Source organism: Trichoderma camerunense (genome assembly GCF_050948025.1).
Source record: "Trichoderma camerunense strain CBS 138272 chromosome Unknown V8C40scaffold_15, whole genome shotgun sequence".
Classification (NCBI taxonomy): domain Eukaryota; kingdom Fungi; phylum Ascomycota; class Sordariomycetes; order Hypocreales; family Hypocreaceae; genus Trichoderma; species Trichoderma camerunense.
In genome coordinates this window covers 424,059-448,751 of record NW_028145355.1, presented here as the reverse complement: position 1 = coordinate 448,751, position 24,693 = coordinate 424,059, and the positions used below count along the sequence as shown (strand labels likewise).

The window sequence follows — 24,693 nt, the reverse complement described above, 5'->3', positions numbered from 1 at the left end:
AGCTATTGCATTAGCTCGGCGTCTTCTCCATTGAAATCCTTTAAAATCCTCCGTCATGCGTTACAGCCCGATTCCTGACGGTCGGCTCCTGACGTAGAGTGCAGCCGCGGGGCTTGTGTCATATCTAGGGGATCCAAGACTAAGCGGCAAAAGCACAGCCGCCGGCGCTGCCGACGTTGTTGCTCACGATGCCCTCAGACAACCTCGAGCGCTTTGGCGCTTATTAGCACCGACTATCACGCTCGTGCAGCTCTTGTGGGGGACGTGGCGCGCCTGAGAGCTTGACAGCAAGCCCTAAGCCGTTATGGATGGGTCGCTGTTGTTTGTTAACAAGACGCAGACGTCGAGAGTCTTGTCCAGAAGCAAAGCGGGTGAACGGTCAGCCATTTTGAGCCATGTGCAGAATAATCGACGCAAACATGAGGCTGAAGTATCACACCGAACGAAACCATGGTCCAAATTCATCACCACTTTACCAACGTCGGATGATTCGAAAGGCTCTGAGGTGAATGCGGTGAGGGTAAAGTTTGTCGCCTTCGTCGAGGAATCAACCCCCAAAAAGCAGAGGGAAAAGAAGGACAACCAGAAACTTCAGTCCCTGTCAACAACCTTGAAGCCCTCGTATAATTCTTCGGATCCATTTCACTGCACAATAGCGAACATGGATGCCGGCACCCATGCTATTCTTCATATCACCTTTTCCCAGGCATCACGAGCAAATTTCCTCGCCGAATCTTTTGCCCCATCATATATGCTCCTGCATCAGCTCCCCACACGGCACGATGCAATGTTTCAGCTTCGCCTTAAACGATGCGTTGCAGACGAAAAGCTCATGTACTCAACCCTTGCATACGGCTCTAGCCTTTTGGGCTGGATGATGGGACGCTTCGACTCTGCAAAGCAGCCAGAATATTTTCTCGACAAGGCCCTTCGTGCTGTGAGAAATTATCTCGCCACTCCCGGCTACATAGTCGACGACTGGCTTCTGCTCTCCATGTATGCTCTTGCAGTGACGGAAATGTGGAACGGTCTGCCGGTCATGTGGGAGCGATCGCCGCAGAGACACGCCATGGTCTCCATGCTGGGATCTCACGGGTTTGCCGCTTGTCGAATGCATCTCAAGGCACTGCTCCAAATTGTTGAAAATGCGGGTGGATGGGAACAGTTTGATCCCTACATCTTGGACAGTGTAGTAATGGCTGACAGGTACATGGCCATCAGCCATGGGAAACCACTCGTTATCCCCACCACCTGGGACCCAGGGCCATTGCCTTTCTCGATTCGTGAGGAGCTCGGGATAACGGGGGAGTCGGTGCTGCCTCTACTCGGTACGAGTCTTCTTTTAGAACCGCTTTCTGAGAAACTTGATAGCGTGGTTCGGGACTTGGTCGACTATTGTCGGATTGCGAGCGAAGCATGGGCGTGGTCGTCGATTGGACCTGAAGCGGAAGGCTGGCTCTTTAGACGATTGCAAGCAATATCGTGTCGGCTTCTGAATCACATCCATGATGAAAAAATATCGCACTTCCATCTCTGCATCTGCTTTGCGACACTGACCTTTATCTCGAGCTCCATTGCTGCTAAAGGGCCACAGATGAGCGCGCAGTATGCGGCTGGCCACCTTTGTTTGTTGCTCCAGGAAAAGCATCATTCTGCAGAAGAGATGGAAATTTCTGAGGGCTTGTATTTTTGGTTGCTATTTATGGGGTCGGTAGTTGCTGAACCACAGCCGTGGTTCCTTGAGCAGCTGGCAGAACACTGTGAGGAGGGAGAAATTTCAGAGTCAAGTTTGGAGGCCAGATTGGAGCGCTATCTGTACCTCCCGTCACGCCAGGGTACTCAGATGCCCCTCATAGTTGAATACTTGAACTCTGCCAGCGAGAAGACTACGATGGAGATTATATAGAATTTCTTTTACCTTCAACGTTGAACAGGTGGTTCTATTTCTGGTATTGGAAGACGTGATGCGCAGCTTGCGTCAGCATGTTAAAGAAGATACGTGTAAGGACCTCATCTTCAATAGTAATACCGGCAGTCTATCGCCCCACTGAACCTGGAGATCAATTTAATACATATGTGTTATAAAGCAAACGAAGGCACTATGAAAGCAGACAACACGAAACTCTTAATTCAATCTAGGTACCTAAGTGGGCTAACTATGTCTTCAACCGCTGCTGTCACAGCATCAGTGATTTGTGGCAGCTTCTTGGTGAGACTTTGTTTGATCAGCGATATGATTTGGCCGTCATGGGGATGAGCCTAGCGGAACCAGCGTTGCGTCCAGTTCTTGAGATATCCCCATAAACTCCAAGCCGGCGCCGTCCGTTGGTAACGCTCGTTTCTCATTTTTTGAATCTCGGCAAAATATTCCGCAACACTTCGAATCACCTCATACCAGCGAGGAAGTGCTTCCCACCAACCTGCGTCATTGCGCTTTTGCGATTCCTTTGTCTCACCCGGTTCCCTCGACTTGTCTTTCGGTATCCAAACCAAGGAAGAATTTTTCTCGCACACAATTGCGCGATCAGCAGTTATTTTGATCTCGATATCGGATTGACGACGCGCCAGGAGGACTTTTGCAGCCTCAGTATCCATCCATGAAGCACGATTTTTTGCGTCTTTCATCACCTGGAGTTTGACTGGTTCGCATTTCGCGTATCGGTCCCGGATCAGCTGTCTTATTGCAGCCTTTCTCTCATCGTCGTGCTCATCGATACACATCACAGACGCGTATTGAGCACCTTCGAGTTTCCCACCAGGTAGGCCGTGATGATACATAATCCCACCATCATATCTGCTGGACGGTTTCAGAATCTGTGCGATATCTGGCACACTAACAAGTTCGTCCATTCTCCCGCGCTCTCTCTCGAAATTGCGTTCTGTGTGCGTGTCCCACATCGACGTGATGATGATGATGTTTTTGAAGAATTTGGGACCGCAAAGGCATTCTATACAACGTACTGTCTTCAGGTCATGCTCCATGAATCTGGACCCGACTTTTCCCAGGACGAACATCACACCGGTGGGGATCATGATCAATCCTAGACTGTAAAGACAGGCCATGATATCTTGCAAATTTTCGACATCGTCGATATCGGCTGCACCAAACCCGGCCGTGTCGATGAAGAGATATTGCTCATCATCAATGAGGGCTGGGCAGACCTGGTATGTACGAGTACCTATATCCAGATGTGTGAGTACTTATGCACAAAGGCTCTTCCTGCCACGGAGTAGGTACTAATGGTGTAACTGTACCTGATTTCAGAGTTCCGGCCGTTGTGAGGTCTAGGTCTGTCAGCTCTTGCAAGATGGTCGACTTCCCAGTACCAGCTTGGCCGAGGACCAATATCAATTTCGTGTTCTTTAGGCTGTATAATTGTTACCGGTGCCCTTGACAATTGAAGATATATATGTCTAACGACATTCAAATAACCTTACTTCTTCTTCACAAATGACAAAACCGCTCCAGACACTGCGCCGTTGGCATCGGACAAATGACGGCACATGGTGTTGTACCAGCGCCGGGAATTCGTATCGGTAGGTTTCTTGTTGGGACTGGTGCTCTCGTCCTCTGATCCAATCTCAGAGTCCGAATCGGATTGGCTAGCTGCGCTTGAAATCAACTGATAATTAAGTGGTGAACTCGACGGGGTGGGATGAGAACCCTCGTCGATAGCGGCTGCGTTCATCTCCATGGGAGACGGAGAAACTTGAATAGTCATGATCGTAGTAGTAAGAATGCTTTGAGTCTGCTGTGAGATATCTAGATTCCAAGTCGGGGGATATGAGGATTATTTATACTTGGATCGAACAACTGTAATACTATTTTTTATGTTTCATCACGTCCGTGTAGACTTGATATCGACGACTTGCAACAATATCATCATATCTGAGAGCCAATAGATGAGTGACGAACATACTCCACCCCATGCATGGGCACGACAAATTCACCAGAGTTTGGTGACGCTAATGCACGGGCATTTGAGATTCACCAATAAGGCCAGATGCAAGTTTGAACAGAGCGGAGAAGCCAAGTCTAGAAACTCGGCCACCAACCATATGTTGCCACTTTTCATGCATGTCAGCCATTCTGTCCAAACTTGCAGAATGCATCTAGATTGGCTGAGCGCAGTGCTTTAGACGAGTCCATCATTGAGGCGGGGGAGTATGGGAGTCCTACAAATATTACGTAGCAAAACGTATCTACTACCCAAAATTTTCTCTATCCCATGGTCTTCTACTTTGCCATACTTTTGTGAACAATCTTGGTCTTGTGAGAAAATCACTTCATTATTTTACTTCCAAAGGGATCAATTATCCTCACAAGGCAACGCAGTTAGCCATGTCTTATCCAGTGGTGACTTATACCAAGGGTGAATCGAAGGATGCGTGGGAACGATTAAGAGAAGATATTTCGAATATCTGGCTACATGAAGCGCGAAATCTATCGGAATTGGTACATACCCTCCGGGACAAATATGCCTTTGTCTCTACGTATGTTCGACCCTCAAACCCAAGTTTGGCAAAAGGCACCATGTCTGACATATTGGCAATAGTGAGAAAATGTGCAGATCTCGACTTAAAGCATGGGGTCTATCCACATACAAGAAGGGTAAGGGCAAGACAATACAAACGGCCTCTGGCAATCCCCTTAGAAAGCGAAAGGGTAGACCCACGATAGGCAGCCTGGCACCAGTGCTTCAACAACCCGATGTTTATAGAGTACCGATGATCTTCATCAACTTAGTCGACCAGCTGATTCTCGCACTGTTTCAAAATGCTAAGCCATGGTCCACCCATCTACATTTGATCCGGCCAAAGGTACCAGCCATGGTGTCAGTGGATGATTATATCCAATGGGGTAGAGTTGTCGATTTGTATCATTCGGCACTGACTAACTTCAAGGGGCTTTGTACGAGGAAATTGCGTACGAGTCTCCGCGCGGCACGCTTGCAACTACGAAAGTTGGTACCTTCACCAACTTCTCTGGACGCAAGCATACAGCCACTGCATTACTTGGTCATGATTACCAACTTCTGGCGTGTCTGCCATAGAATACTTGAGCTGGATTCATTTTGGTTGCAACATCAGTTTTCTTTTCTTTCCGATTTTTTCCTTGAATTCGAAAGAATGGTCTTTAATCACTATGGCAGGCATCACCCGCTTCGCAGGCTGCTGTTCATGCTCGCAAATCAGACGAAAGCCGATATCAAGCATTTCTTGGGAATAGGCGCTAATCGTACGGTCGATTTTATGATGCCTAAGATTGAGCAGAAGAAAAGGGTAGTGGTAATTCGCTATTGGACTGTTTCTTAATTTGTTATCATGCCATTTAGTGGTAGCAAATTGTAAATAACCTTCTATGTTCTGGAGAATGTACATTGTTTACATGGGCACGTGTGCTTTATCAATGCCTCCGATTCTGCCCTCCCAGCTCGGCACTGTTCGCAATCACTTGGAGTCTCCATGGCCGACAGTGGTTGGTGGGTATATCAATCCTAATCGCAAAGCGAATGTTCTATGTAGATAATAGCTGGGCGTGTTCAGTTAATCACAAGACGCCAAGGAGTATATCCGAATACCGCAAGAAAAACATCAGCGTGAAGTACCTCTATTGATTGTCACTACCTCGCAGCTACCGTTATTTTGCGCGCGCCACAAAAATCCATCTGCCTTGTGATATACATCTGTAGCATCCCTAGATAAATTCTAAGTGAAATCATGCCCTTCTTAGCTCCTCCTCTTGCCTCCTCCCTAGATAGCTCTTTGATAATCTCGTCCAGGGATGCGTCTTCAAATACATAGAGAGATTAGATAGGTGGAAGCTTCGGCGAGTAGGAAAATAGGGATGATGCAACATTCTCCAAGGCGAGACTTTGAAGTGGATACTTCCATTCGACAACAGATGCGTGGTTGTATAAGACAGATCGAGAGCAGACATATCCCGCCGGAAAGAGGAGCTCCTTCAGCAGCATTGAAATCTGGGCCAACCGCCCCCGTGGCCTTGTCAAACAAAGCATTGAGAGTTGCAGTTCTCTTTTCTTCTTAACAGTCCATCGCCCCCCGTCCAAGTTCCCAGACACAACAATGGAAACAGGGCAGTACGAGCACTATCACGACTCAAGATGATAGTAAAAGAAGGTTTTGTTGATGTGAGAAGTGGGTGGAAGGTTGTGTGATGGTAGGAAAAAAGGATGTGGATGGAGTGCCCAGAGATGTAGAGATGGTGAGTTCCCAGGGCTGTCCTCCGCCGCGCCATAGAGTGTGGCATCGACAGCCCCAGTAGAGGGATCAAGGGCCGAAGCATCAACCATTGCAGCGTCCGCAAAGCGAGAGTTTCCACGGAGCCTCCTAGATTTCCCGTGATGTATCATTGTACACGTCGCTTGCCTGCACGTGCTACAACCAGGCCGGGAGGGGGAACCCGAGGCGTTTCCCATCCCCCCTACGCCATCCCTCCCGCGGGAAGTCCGAGACATTGGGGAAATCGAGGCGAAGGACGGCTAGGGTCGGTCGGTGAGCAGGGCCGCCACTCTGTGAAGAAGACGACAGGGCAGCAGAGTGACGGCCCTGATTCTGATGGTAACCGGTGCTCCTGGATAGAGAAGGGTTATGCCTGTGATAAGGATACTGTTGTTGTGATATTATAAAGATGCTATAAGTAAAGCTTGTGATTTTTGTCTCTAAGAGCCTTCGCCAATTCGACATTCTTTTGTTGCAAAATGTCTCGCGAATTCGTCATAGGGCGTGGCATCGGGAAGAGACCCCAGTAAAGGAGCCAGAGAAAGTAAAGCTTGCGATTTCTATCTCTAAAAGCCTCCGCCAGTTCGACATTCTTTTGTTGCAAAATATCTCGCGAATGCGTTATATCTGCATGGATAAGTATACGAAATAAGAATGCAGTTAAATATGATATTCGGTGTGGGAATCTCTGCCCAGGGTGCCCCGGACCAAGGCGCCCGCCGGAAGACCCAACATGGGAGATGTATCTCGGCTATTAATGTCGATGGTGTTTCGCAGCGGAGAGCTCATGAGCTCATAGGGCGTGGCATTGGGAAGAGACCCCAGTAAAGAAGCCGGGGCCCAAGGAGCAATGATGGCAGCAGCTGCTAAGAGCAAATGAAGTCGCCTTGTTGAATGGAACTGGTGACGGGGAGGTCTAACATGCCGCTGAATCCAGCTGGTGGCTCCAAAGGCAGCTTCTCCAGCGCAGTGATGTCTGTTTCAAAGGACTTGTCGTGATTTGGTAGGTGGTGGTAAAGGTAAAGTACCAGCCAATGCTTGAGGTTGCTCGGATTTGCCAGGATTCTTTCCAACAACTCGAGGACATCTACAAAAGAAAGATGTATTAGCACTAAGGCAACGCACATAATGGAGAGAAGGGCTCTTCGTACCTGTAGAACGACGCAAAGGCCACGTTTGTCGTGGCATTTTGCAACAGTTGCATCAACCAACTGGTTGACTGGGTGGAGACGTGCAACAAGGCCTCTAGACACTAGAATCACCGTCAAAGTTAGTCACGTTCAGACATTGTTCCAAGAGGTTTTGCCCACATGTTGTTTTGCAGGAGGCATTGTTCAGCCCGACCGATGAATGCTCGTTTTCTGAAAAGCCATGAAGCTGAGGATGCCGCAACACTGTTTAAAAGCAGGCAATAAAAGGAGACAGAACAAAGAACTTCTCAAGAAAGCACTTTTGATGCACTATTTGGGAGATAGAAAGAGTTGGCGTTAAAGAAGTGGCGGAGAGACTTGAACGCGTCTGGGGAGAAGAGTTGTTGAGGGGGGAAATTGCGCGCCCACTAGCTTTAAAGGGGAGAAGAGGTGAAAGCCTGGCGTCCTTCCTACATCTGCCATCATACGAAGGCACCTGCTATTCAGGTGCCCCAGCTGCCGAGCTATCCGCCCCTTGGATCCTCCTGGAAGCAACAAATCTGACTATCTGCCTGTATCTGCCTGCCTCTTGTCCTATTTGATCGAGATCTACCGGTATCTCTCGCTTCCTGGAACCGAATTGAAGACTCAAGGTAGTTGTTGATGCTGCTATTGGTTTAATGTCTCCCTAGTGCTCTTCCCCCCGTTGGGAAAAGTGTCCCTGCGAGTTGCAGAAGCTATACCTGTAAGATACGGCGTACGTACTTTGCACCATGGTAAGCATCCACTGCGCAAGCGATCCCTTCCGCGGCTCATACTAAAGTGATTTGTTGCACAGAAGTATCCCCAAACTCATCCATCCTCATTGCTTCTCCAAACATGAAGCCGTCGAAAAAGACTTCGCCATTGACCTTAAAGCCGACCGGATCCGCTGTCTGCGGAGACAAGAGCAGAGGTACACTGCAACCACCAACGAGCCAAATCTCGTCACCCACACGGCTGTTCCCTCGAGCAAGGCCAATGTAGCTGCTTTCAGTGATGAACGGCTCCCAGGCCGTCAGACGCCTCATCCCCATAAAGACCCTTTCTCCCTCTAGGTTGGTAGCGTTCTTGGGCTTGAATTCATATTCTGCTAGCTGTCTGCCCAAATTCGAGCCCCTACACCATCGACAGAACATGTCTGGAATATCTGCTAACAGAGGCATTGGGTTCAGGTATATGCCGAGAAGACTCAAAGTGCGGGCAATGGTCTCGGCCAGATGCTTTTTGTCTCTATATGGCATGATTCTTTCAGCCGCGACTACGCTCGTCCAGAAATCGAAATACTCTTGAAACAGTCTGGAATTAGGATCTGTCAACTCGTGGCGTCGCTCGACGCGACAGAAATGGCCGATACTCAAGATTCGATCAAGCTGAATACCCGAAACTCGCAACTCGTCGTGTCGAAATAGCGCAGTCATGGGGATTCTGAAGCGTTGAAAAACTTGAGATTGGTGCCATAATCATTCAACCCCAAGCAGCGTTGAAGACGTTCTGAATGCCAGTTGGGTACCCACGAAGGGCCAGCAAAGGGGCGAGATATCAGCTTATACACCGAACCCGAACACACAGAATCTCGCTGAGCCGCTGTACAAAGCCCGAGAAACTCCAAGTTGTTATACAGTCGTGCATGAGTTGCAACAAAAGTTTTGTACAACTCTTCCGGCTGGAGATCATATTGGATTGGGTTGCCAGCAACCTCTTCGGAGCTACACAGACCGAGCAGAGAATAGACTTGGTCGTGGGTCAAGGTTGCTGTGGTGGAACGGAAGTGTTCTAGCAACCAAAGCAAGCTTACATGATAATCGGCCTCGGCATAATGCTTCCTTAGTTCCCTCAAAGCAGGTGCTGGCCTCAGTGACCCAGTGTGTGCAGAATGGAGTATCTTGAACTTCCTAGGCCGTGCTATCAGCACACTCGCAGCCATATCAATCCCTCTGAATAGATCGTCGATTGACATTACGTCTGAGTCGCAGAGGAATACGGCATCCTTTGGTACAGCAAATTCTTGAAGGACCCATCTCCGATGAAACCAACTGCAGTCCAAAAGGTATTTTAGGGCTTCCCATCCATTTGGGTCAAAGAGCGTCCATATATCTGCAGTCTCGGTCGTCGTTTTATTTGCAATGAGGTGGCGAAGGTAGTGAAAAGCTCGGCCAACGCGACTGTCGTTTTTGTTGATCCAAATAATGACCGAACTTGCTTGAGAATAAATTTCCCGCATGAGGGGAATTTGCAACGCCTTTTCAGCCACATCCATCTGATTGATGCAAATCACGTCAACCCACAAAGGCAGTCTTGACCCATTTAACCATACTTGATGGAGGGCATTCGAATCAAGGCCGATAATTTTGGTCAAAAGCGCATCAAGATTTCTTGAGATTTGAGCATACCTAGTTCCACAGCCTGATTCCAGACGGATGCTTCGATCGCTGCTCCTGTCCCCCCAGACGTGGGAAATGGCCACAAACGGAGGCGCGTCACCAATTGCCGCGCGGCGGATGCGTCCTTGTATAGGTTCTTGTTCATCTTCGGAAACAAGATCAAACAGCCGGATTTCTTTAGAAGCGTCCCCTAGACAATAATGACTCGACTCTATTCCGATACACATTGTCGGCCGCGTCACGAAATCGAGGGAGACAGAGTGGTTTTCTAAACAACGAATATGGCTGTACATCGCAAGATTTTGATGTACAGGAATTGGGTATAGAAAGAAACAGTCAATTCGTGTATCTCTTCCTACCGTGCTGTCGATTTTTTCGAAACATCAACTTCTACTTGCGGGGTCATTAGGCATCCTTGAATCATTTGCCCAATAAAGAGCTCTTGTCGGCACCCAAAATTATCAACTGACGTGCAACTAGATTCTTCTGACCAAACCATGATATAAATCACCGCCATTATAAACGCGACTGCTAGTCCAGATCGCTCGAGTGGGGGCGCGACGTCGCGGCATATTCTCGTTCTTCAGGCATTGCAGTGGATTCTTTGTAATAAATATATCATCATCCCTCAACATCGCCGTAGCTCATTAATGATACTTGATGACAAAGTAGTGAGTCTCTTTTGTACATCAGTGGCCATGTGTTCCAAAGTCGTTGCAGAGAAAGATGAGGTTAGACCAAGATCCCCAGGCTCCTCCATCGGCACTGGAGTTGTTTGCTGCCTACTTTCCCAACCGCAACTCTGGTGTGTTGGACGGCTGGCACTATGACAATCAGGACATTTAAGCCTAGCCACCAGATTGTTCACCACTCTCTGCACCCAGTGTAGCTCTCCAAGAACAAGATGAGCGATAGCGCGTCCGAAAGGCTCGTCGTCACTGTGTTGAGATATACCACCGTCAAGGTGTATATGTTTCATCTGTCCTTGTTCGCTTGATATGAATGTGTCTCGATGGATATTTGACGCCATTAGACCAGTTTCCACTATTAAATAACCGCTTATGTTTGATCCGAGTTCAGCAATGTCACGGCTGCGACTATGGGATAGCAGCGATCGGCTCCATGCCATATTTGAGTATCTTTCCAAGATCTTAAAGAGGATCATGCAGAGAATCCCCGGTAACATGCTGTCCTCATTAATGCTAGAACATGCTAGAATGTGGTCCATGGTTCCCAGGCACTGTCTATTTTCCGACAGCATCGCCTTGAACCATTGGGGATGGGTCTCAGTAGAACTGAAGCCGGTCCATGATTCGTCTCCGTCTGGGGTTGTTGAAGACGTCCGTAATGATCCTGATACATTCTTCAAGAGTTCAAGAGCTTGGTCTAAACATTGACACGCCAAGCTTTCGGGAATATCTGCAGGGCTCACTCCTCCTGTTGATATGTTTGCAGAGGGGGCGGTGGAGGGACCGGTAGAGGAGAAGCGGGCTGGCGAAGTCTCTAGCCTGCTAGTGCTGCTACAGCAGCTGCAGGATGAGGTATCTGGAATGCTTATCGACTCCGAAATGGGCGTAAACTCAGTCATATCTTCGATAGGTATCACAAGCGAGGCAATGTCACGAGTAGGTGGTTGATAAGGCTCAGACACTGTTGAAGGCCGAAAGACCCCGAGTCTGTCCAGCTCGGATCTAGCAGCCACCAAATCAGCAGACATGTTGCCACAGCCTCCTTCAAATGCTGAAAAGACACTTGAGTGGTCTACGGCTGCCATATCATCATTGAAAGGTCCATTGAGCATGAAGTTCAGTGAAAGATGAGCAGACTCAAACCCACCTCGCTCATCTGACATTGTACTCGATGTGTACGGGGAGAATGAGTATGTCGAAAGAGAGGACTGCGAAGGTTGTCGTATGTCGCTACCAGCTTGGCCGCAACAACAAGCCATTGTTGCTGCTGTCGAATTGGCATCACTTGTGTGTCTACTCAGTTGGCGCTTGCGTCCGGGACGCTTTTCGACGAAGTACTGGCATGTGATGCCGCGATGTTGGCATCGTGAACATTCTGGCTTCTCTTTCGAACATTTGACCTTGACGGAGGCACACTACACGATTGGTTTGTATCAAATCAGCAGACGTTCCTTTGTGGATGAACTTCCAGGTGCTTTTGGGGATTATGGTAGTAGAGGGGAGAAAAGGTCTGAGACAAGGTAAAGTAAAACGGGAGCATATACCGCTTCGCAAGTTCTCCGCAACTTGCCTGATTTTGGACTGGATTTAACGGGCATCTTGTGACTTGTGACTGGCCGGCTACTGGGTGAGAATAAAGCTCCGATAACATCCTTAGTTTATGGCTGTACTCAAGCGCTGAGACTGAGGGTTAGACAACCTGCTTGTAGGAACCTATTAACATATGGCGTAAGTTGGTTAGTATTTGAAAGAAATCTATGAGATTAAAAAGTACAAGTGACATCAAATAGCGCTGATCTGTTCCCCTGGCCGTTTGTTTACATCTGTTGGTGCTCCTAGTAAGCTTTCGCCTCTATGGAGTAGCACACATTGTGAAATGGGCCTTGGAACTTAAGATCAGGGTCCACCGTTTATTTTTACAATGTTTAGTTAGGTACTACTTGCAGATCTCTGCCAAATCCCGCAAGGCACTAATTTCTGACCGGCAGAAGCAATAGCGCATCTCTTTCTGATAGAGTATATAGACTGCCTTGATATCTCTGTAAAGATGCTGAAGCAGTATTTTGGCCCTCTCTGCCAGTAGCGCAGTGCTTTCCCAAACAGAATTAGTGCTTAAGTCATCTTTTATAAGCAATATGCTCCTCGGAATATTACTATAAAGTGCCTTCTAGTGCTCTCCTAGAACTACTAACCAACAGGATACAGGTATCGACCAAGGTCTTGATACGAGCCTAAGTAGGGAGAGCTTTCAGATCCCTTGGCTGGCTTTAAGGTATCTGATTAGTTAGACAAATAGCAATTACTACTTTAGAACGGGCTGATGTTGAAACTCCGAGCCCAGTAAGAAGTCCATCGGCCCAGCATGTCATCGTACTGAGATAGTAATCTAGACACAGTTAAATCCCGCCGTGAATTAAACGTATCATACTCTCGCAATCGCTAGTTCTAATCTCGGTCCATTCCGTTCTCCAGAATGACAAAGGTCCCTTGTCGCTCCACCAGAAATACAACCCCAGAACCCCCAGCCGCTTTTCCCTCGCAATAGCTTAACAATACCAGCTAGATCAAGTTCCACGAATACGCGGATTCCTTACGCTTGATTGGCTTGTCCTCAAAAATGGAAATAAAGCACTCTGGTATTTGTCAAGCCCAACCTCGGTAGCCAGGTGTTCAGGTTTTGCTTTCGATTGCGATGAGGTACAATCAACGTACGCTTTTCCTATTTTATGGTCAACAAATAATTTGTCAGTTGGATTCCAAAGCCTGGAGGCACCTATATCACCCGCAGGGTGCAGAAAACGACTAGGAACGACAAAATTAATATGGAACAGTCGATGTTGGCTCCCCACCATTACCCATCTCCAACTGTAAAGCAACTTGGAAACAACTGCCTAGGCAATTGTAAAGTGACATCTGAATAAGTATTTAACAAAAGAGTGGAACCAACTCTAATGAATGGTAAGCTTGAACAGTTTCATTCCTTGTTGTTTAGCTGTCTCTTTGTAGCTACCCCGGTAGTCTTTGTGAAAGGAGAGGCGCGCTCTAGGATTGCTATAACTGAACAAGCGCCTACCTAGGTATGTAAGGTATTTAGCGTAAGTACATCGTGAATAGTTTCCTATATAGACAGGTCACGAAATCTCGCATGATATTGTATGTTTCATATACCTCCACACTTTGACTTGGTACTCTTGTTTAGTTTTTTACTACGTTGTTGATCTGTGCACTTACCCCTTCGTTCCTTGTTCAACAATGCTTCACATTCTGCTGATGTGTATATCTCACATCAAATGCCCTTTATGAAGAGATATTTTGTCTGTCATACTCCGTACAAGGGTAGGGAATAGTCTAGCCCAGGAGAGTAGAATAGCCTAGCACTAGACAAGGTAGCAACTAGGCAATGTAGCTTATGGAAGAATTTGGCCCGACCGAGTAAAGGCTAATACACATGCGCATTAACTTACGATCGAAAGTGTTCATTGCAGGTGGTAGCGTCCCACTTGGTTATGATATGTCGTGCTGTACTCGCTCCGACGTAGTACTCACGATCAAAAACAGTATAATTATCTACCAACGATTACCCAGTGAACAAGTGATAATAGTAGTATCATAAACGTAAATGCTAAAAGTAGTCAACACCCATAAGAAACATCATTTCCTCCTTCTTCAGCTTCTCAGACTGAGATAGTAGATTCTGAGACTGAGATGGTAGGCCCTGTCTCTCATACTCCGGCCATAAGTACAACCATCCGCTATTCACATCAGCTTTACAACAAGATACAACAAAGTCTGTAGGGTATATGGATCATTATACAGTAGTAGATCGCCTCGGAGCGCTCAGAAAACAGCTGAATTCTGCCGTCCAGCGTCCAGGAGAACACACCGAGACCCCTGGTGAATGCTCATTCTCAAATGAGCTCCGGAGAGATACTAAGCCGGCGGGCATATGCGGAGAAAGGGAGAAAGCGGTAACATGTAACCTGGATGTCATGCCTGATAAAAGCGCTGATATGTGAGCCGGAGGATCTTCTCCAGCAGCTAGTCTCTCAGAATCTCACTGCCTCTTCTCATGCAACAATCCAACCACTGCCCTACGGTATTGCTCATGTGATATTTTGTGCTAGATTGAGAGGCTTGCATATATCCGGTGGCAAGCTAAGCTCCAGATTCTCGCCGGAACCCCCACGAATGACAGACCTACAAGGTGTAAGAGGGGAGACCATCTGCCGGACACCAAGGTGGATCATGCAACAATCTCGATTTAGTATTCGATTTAGCATTTGGCAGACCTAGTAGGGGTCTCTCGGGTTACACAATCGCCCGCCTTACATAGACGTCCTCGTAGGGTCTTCTCCAAGAGGTCGAACCAGGGCTCGTGGCGCATACCCGCCTCTCATCACATTACTCGCCGACCAATCCTTTCTCGTCGAATCAATGGTCCCTGCAGGTTGCATATGGCAAATGACTTGCCACAGTAACCGCAACACCCGCAACAGCAGAGACATCAGGGCCCCCAGGGTTGAGTCGCCCCCTTGGGCAACGCAGGCGTAAACAGGCCAATTGTTTTCCACGGCGCTCTCTAGGGAAGCTTGAGACTAATCCGTCAAAGGGCAGCGTACCTAAGATCCGGGGCTAGCCTCGTGTAAGCCGAGGAGATAGGCGATATGCTGACGCTACTAAGCTAATTTAATGTTAGCGATGTATGTGTAGTTGAGGTCAGTACACGTCTTTGAATGACTAGGGTGTTTGTTATCATTGCTGTTGTTGAGGTAGGTAAATGTGTCATCAACTGACCCAGCTGAACGTCTTGTTGATCTGTGTCCCATGCTGGATGCAGTGGTGATCACATCACCATGTACACATCACGGTGATCATATCGCATCACGGCGATCTGTTCGCGTGCCGGATTCTCCGTCTCTTTGGTAGTAAAACACCAAGGTCGGGGAATGCTAAATTCTATGACGGAATTTAATGAAGTGACAGTGTAAATTCGCAGTAGTAAGCTTGCAAAGATGTATAATTCCATCGAGATCCGTCAATACCCGAGCAGCCGTCGACTGCAAAGATCGTAGCAGTCCAAAGCGCGAACCCCGGTGGTTCCAGCATGCCCGAAGCAATTTGTCATGCCTACAGTCTTGTGACCACGGCCGGAGCAACTGTGATTACCCCAGCAGGTCATCTTAGCATTGTTGCTGGCCAGGGTACGATCGCGTTCGAACTCTCAGATTAGCTGGCTGAGGTAGGGGAGCAGGGCATCAAGGCCTCTTATTGCGTCTTCTAGCGGTGCGTTCCTCGCCAGATCTGCAGCAGTGGCCAAGAGTCTGAGCCATTAGACCTTGATTGTTGATTGCTAGCCAACGTGTGGCGGAGCTGATCTTCGTCTCTCTCGCCACACACAGGTCCGCTCGGATAGAATCGACGCAAGTGTCGTGGCTGTGACAGATGGACTGTGCAGCAATGTTGCGCCATGTGTATGGGTGTATGGAGCCGAAGGGCATGATATCCAGATGGCCGTCCAACTGTTTGTCGAGGATATGAAAATATTTGTTGAACGACCAGACGCAGTGCCGTGAGCTGTGGCATTGTTCAACTCTGATTTCAGGAGAAATGTCAGCCAGGTCTGCAACAACCACGACGTCTCGGAATAAGCAAAGAATGGAGAGACAGCTCTGCATAAGGGAGAGAAGAAGTATAGGGCCGGTATATGATGAGAGTATTTCCGGGGTGGTATCGATGAGTTTTCTTCCAAGGCTGGCTGGCAGCGTAGGCCAAGCAGGCCGAGACACAAAGCTCAGCTAGTGTGACTCAATTTGCAATAAGAAAAACATTCAAATGAGGTAGAAAAACGAATCGGAATGATCCAATGAGTAGTATCCAACAAGAATGTATTAATGAAGCTGCAGTCTACCACGAGAACCAGGTATCCAAGATGATGTCTATCGCTCAACCTGTTCCAAGAACCTCAACCGACGACCACCAAGACCAAGAATCAAAGACCCCATATAACAATGAGAAGTGAAGAGACAAAGGAAACCAAAGACCCCCATATAAAAATAACCACAGAGACCACAAAGAGACCACAAACCAAAGGCCAAGCATAAGGATGACCACAGAGATCACACACAGGAAACCAAAGACCCCATATAACAATGAACACAGACCACAGAGACCAGAGACCAGAGACAACAGAGACCAGAGACCAAGCATAAGAATGATCACAGGGACCACAACCACCACATACCACCGACCACCAACCAGAGACTAAAAATGAGAGACCAGCGACCACAGCGACCAGCGCGTAGTTCAAACGATACTTGCCCAAAGACGTTCCACTCATCCATCTAAAGATGTTCCCTTCGCTCTCAAATCCAATTTGCTTCCGCAAGTCTATCGTGCCCCGAATCCAAAAAGAATTTTATGCCCAAAATGGGCACAGAGACCAAGCCGCGTGAATAAGGACCCTTGCCATGTGAGGCATCGAATGGCGATGTAAGTCGAATGCTTCCCCATCAGAGAATGGAAATTGGCGTGAATTCTGCTTCTCGACACAAAGAGCTCTGAGCTGGGAGGTGAAGCAGGGCCGCCGCTCCTGTGGGTAAAAGGATGAAAAGAGACAAAAAGGATCTGTAAAAGATGCATGTGCGGCCGAGTCTGAACTTGGAAGAATCAGGCATGCCTTTCGGTGTGCACCTTGTTGTAGTGAGGAGGTGGAGTTGGTGAGGAAAGATTTGTTTAGATTCAGAAGGGACTCTGTCGACAAGAGCGAGAATGAAGATTCTGTCGACAAGAGCGAGAATGAGGAGGATTCTGTCGATGAGAGTGAGGATGACGAGAATGAGGACGAGGGCTCTGTCGACAAGAGCGATAACAGGGACTCTGTCGACAAGAGGAAGGGTGAGGACTCTGTCGTCAAGAGTGAATTGTTTGTGGGCAGTACTGCATCTCCAATCAGTCAGACATGAAGACAAAGTGAATGAAATGTGAGGTCTCACGAACCTTGTGTCTCTGGGCTGCCGAATGGTCGCCGAAAGTGGGATTTCCGATGGGATTTCCGATGGAATTTGGTATGGGATTTTGGATGGAATTTCTTTCCTCACTCCATCGAAAATCTCGACTGCCGATGCGTATTCTGACCGGCCTAGGACTAGGCGGAGGTGTGTCCTAGGCCGGAAAGTGGGCGACGACCGCGGCAGGTCCCGTGTGACTGGAAACGAGGACTGTGAGTTAGTCGAGAATTCGAAGAGGGCAATCTTGACTTACCGGAGAGGGCCGCGGCCGTCGCCTGGGCGTGGATTGTTGAAATCCACACCCAATCGCCTGAACATGGATTGTTGAAATCCAGCCTAAAGCAATGTTAGGCTCAAGAAGAAAAGACAAAAGCAAGGTAGTGAAGAGTGGCGGAAACAGAAGAAGTAGGGGTGGAAGAGTTTACTAGGTAGTGATCCGGGTATGAAGAGTGTGCAAAGTGAGGGAGATAGTGGCATCAAGAGAGCTCGAGGAGGAGTTGAGAATGAGGAAAGCATCGAGTGAAAAAAACAGCCAAGGCAAAGGAAAAAGAAGATGCACTCACCAGGTATGTCCGAATTCAGCATTGAAGTGGAGGAGGACTGGCAGTTGAGGGTGAACTGGGTTGTCGAACTCTGCCGTCCTCCTCCACCTCCGGTAAGGCGAGAAAAAAGAAAGATGAAAAGGAGAAGATTCAAATTGAAGAGAAATGGAGAGGGGGCGGTGTTTATATAGCTGGATCGTTCTGCCTACCTTCCTCGATTCTCAGACACCCAAAGGGGAACCTTCCGAGCAGTTTGCAGGTCTGCAGGTGCTCCCAGGTGGCGGTCTGCATGAGCTTGAGCCAATGACGACTCGCGGATGGCAGGGACCGGGTCAAGAAGCGAGTGCTTTCCTCGGGCACAGATGCTCTGTAGGCGAAGTGGCGTTTCTAAACGGTCAGTGTGTGCCTGGTTCCGCCTGAGATTGGTCGAGAACTATCCGAGATGACGCGTTCAGTCATGAGAACGAGGGAAGGTGAGCATTTAGATGACGATCTTGGACTGCTTCGATGTTGCTCTTTCGTAGTTGCTCGGCAAGAAGCTTTGATGCCTCAGGATGTTCGAGTTTGAAGGCAGTTTCGGTGCCCCTCCTTTGTAGAGTACGGTGGAAGGCGCTCTTTGGGTAGCCTGGGCTGTATGATGTACTGGAGAATGTTGAAGCTATCGACAGTCTGATTTAGGACAGCAGAGTGCCGCCCCTGGTATGCAATATGGTGTAGTTGGCTGCTCAAAATGCCTGTGGCTGGGATGGCTTTGCTAGGTTCTTGTTTGTAGTTTGATTGTTTGACAGACTCTTTGTATCTGCCCTTTCGAAGAGGATCAGTTGGCATGTAGTCTGGTGATTTCGTAGTTTCAGCCTCTTCCAACAGGATTCAGTCAGTCTTATTATGTAAACGTGAAGGAGAGAAATCTTCTGGCGAGGAATTCATGATGTGGATTCTACGCGAGATACATATGGCTTCGTATTGCATAGCAACCAAGTTGACCCCCTTGTTCGATAGCAGAAGCACGAAACAGAGAAAACGCTGCGTGCTATTCCCCTACATTGTCGTAGAACCAGCATTGGAATCCAGAATATAGCTGTATCAGTGTATTGCGAGTGCCGTGACACACACTGCGAATATTTTTAACACGCCGGGAGAGCTGCGTCCCCAATACGCCAAAGGCCACTCTTGTTCTTTGGGGCGAATCTGGGGATTTAGATGGGAGAAAGGGTGGCACGAGGCCCTATCTCCATTGGTGGTAGGGACTGAAAGTATCTAATAGGAGATTCTACCTTGATCTCAGTCTTCTACAAGATAATCATTTTCGTGGGATTATTTCAGAGCTCATTGACCGATTACAAACTCGTCATTCAGATACCAAGACGTTATTCCCACCAAGGGACGTTCGTCCGGTTTATTCTCTTCCACAAGACCTCAATCAGAGTCGAAGGCCACGAAGCAAGAGAAGCAGTAGACAATCATTTCCGCCACGATGCTCTTTGTTGCTAGCGAAATACGCCACTCTACCATCTCCTTCTTTGTTCAGAAATTGCACCGCGATGGTGTTCAATCCCTACCTCTGCAACAAAGACTCCCGACGACCGACAATTGATAGCTCAGTATCTTTATTTGGGAAGCTGAAGAGAGAAGTTTGAATTTCCTCCATCAAGTTCGCCAGCTTATTTCAATCTGCGCTGTTAAAGACTCGATCGCATAGGCAACAGCTTTGGCGTGGCATGCTTGGGACTTCGATCGGCTTCCTTTTCTCTGTCTAGCTTCGCTGATGTTCAATTCTTGCCAATCCCATTCTCAAGCCGACGGTGAAATTTCGTGTCAATTTTGGTTCGCAGTCAGTCGAGGACAAACGTCTTGGGATTGCGCCGTCGTTGTCGGAATGCGAGAAACGAAGAAAAGGTCCTGCAGAGAACATCAGCACTGTCTCAGAAGCTTTGGAACCCTTGATAGTGGTATGGATTGCCAAAGGTTGAAAATTCAACTGATCGGAAACTGGTGGAAAGGGAAGAAGAAGAAGAAGAATCAAGCTGTCGAGTTCTGATGGATGTTGAGCATGTCCCTGTAGTGGTAAAGCGCAGTCACTGGAATCGACAACTCAAAGTGCTCCAGCAAAAAAAGCCAAGGCCAGCTCGCTATAGCACCAACGCGGGCTATCCAGAAAGGGACCTCTTAGCGTCCCTGAGCTTTGGTTTAATGATTGGCGAAAGATGCCCAAGGATGGCAATCGTCCTCGTTGATTTCATATAGCGCCTGCAGCGAATCTGCAATTTAGCATAGACGACAAATTGCCGACCTTGACAGCGTTTGAAGCTCCGTTGTAGGGTAAAGTACCAAGCCATCAGCATGGAAACACACACAGACAGCCAAAGAAAAAAGAACATCAAATCAACAAGAGGAGGCATTCATCAGAGTTCGTGTACCAAACAATTATATTATGGCCCAAGTACAAGTATAATTAGATCAAAAAATGAATCACGCAGCGCATAGCAGCCCGCTCCATGATTTCCAACGTCGAAGAGTAAAATGTACCATTAAGCAGCTTTCATGACAAATGATCGTGAGTTTTTAGTTTGATGTCCTCCTGCTTTTTTTTTTATTCAACCATATTTTCCAACAGGCCATACCAAGATGCTGAAAGAACTCATTCTTCAGCAATGAACACAATTGCTGTGCTATTTAGTGCCCGCAGAGAAGACCCAGGCCGAGCTAGATGCAATTACGAGTCAGCTTGAATCCCCCCATCAATACCTAGTAGTAAAAAGCATTACTCACCAAACCGAGAGTGCAGCATGTAGCTTGCCTGCCCATACCCGCGCAAATCTTTTCAAAATCCTTCCTGTCTTTAGGCTCCTTGTTGGCTGTAGTAGGGAGCGAATTAGTGAACGAACAACTAAGGTGTGCTGCATGTATGATGACAACGAGGACTTACGAGAAACACAGTCTAGGTTAAGAAGGTCGAGAACATTTGTAGAGCAGCACTTAGCAATACCAGAAATAACAGCAGGGCAAAGGTAGGTTTGACTGCGTTCCCCGTCGCCGCCATCGCCACTATTGTCGCTATCATCGCCATCATCCCCACCGTCAGAAGAATCGCCATCCCCGTCGGTGGGAGGTTCGTAATCGCCTCCATCGTCGTAGCTAGGTGGAGGAGGGGGAGGAGGAGGGGTAGGGGTAGGAGGCACGTAGCCGTAGCCGTCTCCGCTACTGCTTGGAGTAGGAGAGTAGCCTCCGTTATCACCGCCGTAATCAGGAGGAGGCGGAGGCGGGTAAGAGCCCGCGGGCACGGCCAGGGCGCCGGCGATGAAGAGCGCCGTGATGGCAAGGAGCTTCATTGTTAAAGAATTGGTAAGTAACCGTTCAGACGAAATGGATGTGAGACAAAGGGAGACAAGTTGCGGGATGAGACAGTGGGAGTTTGATGCTCAAAGGGAGGATTCCATCACTCATACTTATACTTCAACAGGATATCTTCTCGAGTAACACAAAGATGGCCCGTCAAGATCTCACCGAGAGAGTAAGCTCATATCAAAAGCGAGTACAGAGCAAAGAAAGAGAGTCGCACACGATGCCGGCTTACCGTAGTACTTATATGCACGCAAAACAAGGCACCTTTTCGTCTGGGCATCAGACCCTGTTACCTGTATGTCCTATCCTGGATGTTTGTGTCGCATGTCTCAAAGCCGACGCTACACAAGCGTACACCGGCGGGCTAGATTAGGACAAGGTCAAGCGCTGGCAGCTGAGTCTCCTCCCTGCGTCTACCATGCATGAACTCGATTTAGCTGGTGATGGCAGAGTCCTGGTCTGTAAATCACGATCACCTTGACAGACCTTGGTTGTTTGCGGGATCTAGGCCCTCGCCACATTAATTTAAAAATCCCGATAGTCACATTCGATCTAGGAAAAACACACCGACCTTGTCCATCATGCTCCCGATCACTGTCTCGATCAATCTCCACGCTTGCCTGGTGTTTCATTTGCTTCTGGCGGACTGTTGCTCCGAAACGTTGCAGCTGGATTATTGCATCTCCGAAAGGCTCATGTCTGGGCCGTTAATGAGACTCTGAATGGCTTTCGTTCGCAATGGATACCCTATGCGGAGAGACACGCAATATCCAATGGAGTGGCCATGCAATGGCTTGCTTGTTGGTTGACCTGTTGTTCAACTGGTAAGTGGCGGAGATAACTCGTAGGACAAAGATGGAGAAGTTTGCCAAGAAAAAAATATATTATCTCTAAATGTTGTGATATAGGCGTTCTGACGCATGCTGCCCAAACCTCCAAGCTTCATTGTTCAAACCTCAAGCGGGTGCTTTATTCCGCTTCAAACACGCCGTACAGAAAAGCAAATGATTCCAACCCACCAACAAAGACTCCAAAAACACCGTCAAAAACCGCAATGCCAGCGTGGCTGGGATGCCTTTCAGCAAATCCAATCGCCCCTGTTCAAATGACCCCCCTCAAGCCGTCTATCCTGGCCCGTCTCATGCAGCCTCCCAAGCACTAACAAGGAATCAGTCGACCGGTGAGCTAGGCCATCCCTCTCGATTGGCTGCATCGCTTGGTTCATCTCGTTTGCCATCAAGCCATCAGGCCATTTCTTTCCTTTTTCAGTTGCCTCAGCAATCAATGCTATCCCAAGAGCCTGTCTATTAAATTCAGCGCCTCTCCCAACCCCTCTTTGCTTTCCGATTTCCATCTCAAACTTCAGGTACCTCGGTATTCCCAGCCATAGAATTCATCCGGCTCTCTTTGCTCTTTTCCTTCGACAATTCCACATGATGCGGTGGGATCAGATTGTAGAAAACACCCATCATAAGGCACCCTACAGCTGGCCCAAACCAATAAACCCACTGGTCTAAAAGTAGCAAACATCCTGTTAGCTAACTTTGAACTTGAGAAAAAAAATGTCTTTGAAGCCCAAGGACTAGTTCGGCACCACCAGGAAGGTTTCGAAGGCACACTCACATGTCATATCTCGCCTTGCGATTCCAAAGGCCAGGCATCTCGACGGGTTCATCTGCGCTCCAGCATAGCCAGGAATGATTCCGCTCGTGGCAAAGGTAACCAGCCCCAATGACGCGCCAACCAGGAGAGGACCCATTCGGGGGCCGAACAGAGCTGCTTGTCGAGGATCGAGACCGACACCAAAGGACAGAAATAGGAGGACAAATGACGCGAAGACTTCGTTGAGATAGATTTGACCGGGGTTTGCCTGGGATGGGTCGTACCAACAGCCGCCACCTTGCAAGCTGGTAGTAACAATAAGCTTGTATTAGCATCTCTGGATTACGTGCTTTTGCGAACACAATGTGACAAGATTACTACATGCTGGGTACACATACCTTGTGGCTCTTTTGGGACCCCAGACACCCAAGAGAATTCCACCTGCGAGGGCACCTCCTAGAGTCTGAGCACACATGTAGAGAATGCCTAAGGAGGGCAGTGTGTTAGCCATGAGTTGGCCAACCATTCATCCTATTGAGGACACAGCAAAGAAAACCACGTATGCATGCATTATGTATGTGGCATATTTGTATTCAGGCAGGGTAGTATCAGGCAGCTGAATCATTCGGCATGCATGTCAACTCGTAGCATCTCAAGAGAGACATACCTCGAGGCACGGAACAGAGACCAGTCAGAATGGCCGAAAACGTAATCATGGGATTCAGATGTCCTCCCGAAGCAGGAGCCGTCGCGTAAATAAACGTCGCTATCAAAATGATGTTGGAAATACCGATGTATCCGCCAACTTGTGGCGTGCCGTAGCTTTCCAGGGTAGCAGTAATCTGGCCCGAGAGAAAGACGAGGCACGTAGTCGCAACGAACTCGACAACCTAGAATCCCCCACCAGACAAGTTCCGTCAGCAAACCGAGCCTCAGCCATTGAACTCCCAATTGAAGCCCAGAATCATCAAAAAAACAACGTACAGCAGACTTCCACACAGATATATCAACCCATTGGCCCACGAAATAGTCTCTTCTGCGATACCACGGAGTCAACCGCACGGCGCCGGGCCGCACACCCGGAGCGAACGATCCATCGAACGCGGCAAGATCCATTTTCGACGTCGCAGGTCTCTGGTCCGAAGCCGTTGAGATCCGAGCAGCTGGGGGCGACTCGTCGCCGGCTGGGCGCGTCTTCTCCTGCAACGACTCCATGGCGGATTGGATGTGTAATTAAGCTGAGCGAGTGAATAGCCGTTATGTCTCTCTTCTCCAGTACAGGTGAGAAAAGAATAGAATACTCGTCAGATATATGTCCAGCTGTCAGCTAATAACGGCTAGCATCAGCTCCCAGCTCGCGGGCGGACACCGATTGCTAGTCAAAAGCGACGCAAAGCTCCGAAGCTCCACACGGAAACCCTCATACGTGGGATTTCAGCAGCTACCAGCATGTGGACAAGGATTCCAAATGGAGATGCTGTGCCCGGCTCATGTTAGTAGGCTATTTAACTTTGTCCGCCTCAAGTGCTTTGGGTATAGCCTCGTTGCTGATTAAAAATGCAAATAATTCGCTGCATAATCATGACACTTTGGCGCTAAGGAGCGAATGCTTACCTTCCATTGGCTGTTGAGCCCTCTTGAGACCCTTTGTCACCGTTGACAAACAGAGGCTTGTCAACTCATAAGCACGACGATCCCGTAATAGCATTCCTTGG

General features: G+C 48.3%; 7 protein-coding genes across 7 annotated transcripts; 2 read left to right on the top strand and 5 right to left on the bottom strand.

Moving 5' to 3' along the window:
* Positions 1–66: 66 nt before the first annotated feature.
* On the top strand, positions 67–2,098 carry V8C40DRAFT_251875 (uncharacterized protein). The gene has a single exon (XM_083217265.1). It carries the CDS (start codon positions 305–307, stop codon positions 1,904–1,906), a length of 1,602 nt encoding a protein of 533 aa, XP_083070499.1. The 5' UTR covers positions 67–304; the 3' UTR covers positions 1,907–2,098.
* Positions 2,099–2,142: 44 nt separating this feature from the next.
* Positions 2,143–3,744, bottom strand: V8C40DRAFT_281205 (P-loop containing nucleoside triphosphate hydrolase protein). The gene is made up of 3 exons (XM_083221551.1): positions 3,439–3,744; positions 3,256–3,368; positions 2,143–3,179 (listed from the first exon to the last, which is right to left on the bottom strand). The coding sequence occupies exons 1-3, from the start codon at positions 3,720–3,722 to the stop codon at positions 2,260–2,262; spliced, it is 1,317 nt and encodes a 438-aa protein (XP_083070498.1). The 5' UTR covers positions 3,723–3,744; the 3' UTR covers positions 2,143–2,259.
* Positions 3,745–4,165: 421 nt separating this feature from the next.
* V8C40DRAFT_251873 (Clr5 domain-containing protein) lies at positions 4,166–5,439 on the top strand. The gene is made up of 2 exons (XM_083217264.1): positions 4,166–4,494; positions 4,557–5,439. The coding sequence occupies exons 1-2, from the start codon at positions 4,343–4,345 to the stop codon at positions 5,314–5,316; spliced, it is 912 nt and encodes a 303-aa protein (XP_083070497.1). The 5' UTR covers positions 4,166–4,342; the 3' UTR covers positions 5,317–5,439.
* A 2,374-nt stretch (positions 5,440–7,813) lies between these two features.
* Positions 7,814–10,023, bottom strand: V8C40DRAFT_281197 (heterokaryon incompatibility protein-domain-containing protein; the record flags this gene model as incomplete). The annotated part of the gene is made up of 2 exons (XM_083221550.1): positions 7,814–8,856; positions 8,904–10,023. 2 exons carry the CDS (start codon positions 10,021–10,023, stop codon positions 8,186–8,188), a joined length of 1,791 nt encoding a protein of 596 aa, XP_083070496.1. The 3' UTR covers positions 7,814–8,185.
* Positions 10,024–10,424: 401 nt separating this feature from the next.
* On the bottom strand, positions 10,425–12,083 carry V8C40DRAFT_281194 (Zn(II)2Cys6 transcription factor; the record flags this gene model as incomplete). The annotated part of the gene is made up of 2 exons (XM_083221549.1): positions 10,425–11,900; positions 12,003–12,083. The coding sequence occupies 2 exons, from the start codon at positions 12,081–12,083 to the stop codon at positions 10,425–10,427; spliced, it is 1,557 nt and encodes a 518-aa protein (XP_083070495.1).
* Positions 12,084–20,447: 8,364 nt separating this feature from the next.
* V8C40DRAFT_251869 (uncharacterized protein) lies at positions 20,448–21,555 on the bottom strand. The gene is made up of 4 exons (XM_083217263.1): positions 21,481–21,555; positions 20,961–21,357; positions 20,804–20,889; positions 20,448–20,737 (listed from the first exon to the last, which is right to left on the bottom strand). Exon 2 carries the CDS (start codon positions 21,159–21,161, stop codon positions 20,973–20,975), a length of 189 nt encoding a protein of 62 aa, XP_083070494.1. The 5' UTR covers positions 21,162–21,357; positions 21,481–21,555; the 3' UTR covers positions 20,448–20,737; positions 20,804–20,889; positions 20,961–20,972.
* A 1,289-nt stretch (positions 21,556–22,844) lies between these two features.
* V8C40DRAFT_65501 (aquaporin-like protein) lies at positions 22,845–24,275 on the bottom strand. The gene is made up of 4 exons (XM_083223243.1): positions 23,963–24,275; positions 23,646–23,868; positions 23,377–23,464; positions 22,845–23,283 (listed from the first exon to the last, which is right to left on the bottom strand). The coding sequence occupies exons 1-4, from the start codon at positions 24,191–24,193 to the stop codon at positions 22,959–22,961; spliced, it is 867 nt and encodes a 288-aa protein (XP_083070493.1). The 5' UTR covers positions 24,194–24,275; the 3' UTR covers positions 22,845–22,958.
* Between the last annotated feature and the right edge of the window lie 418 nt (positions 24,276–24,693).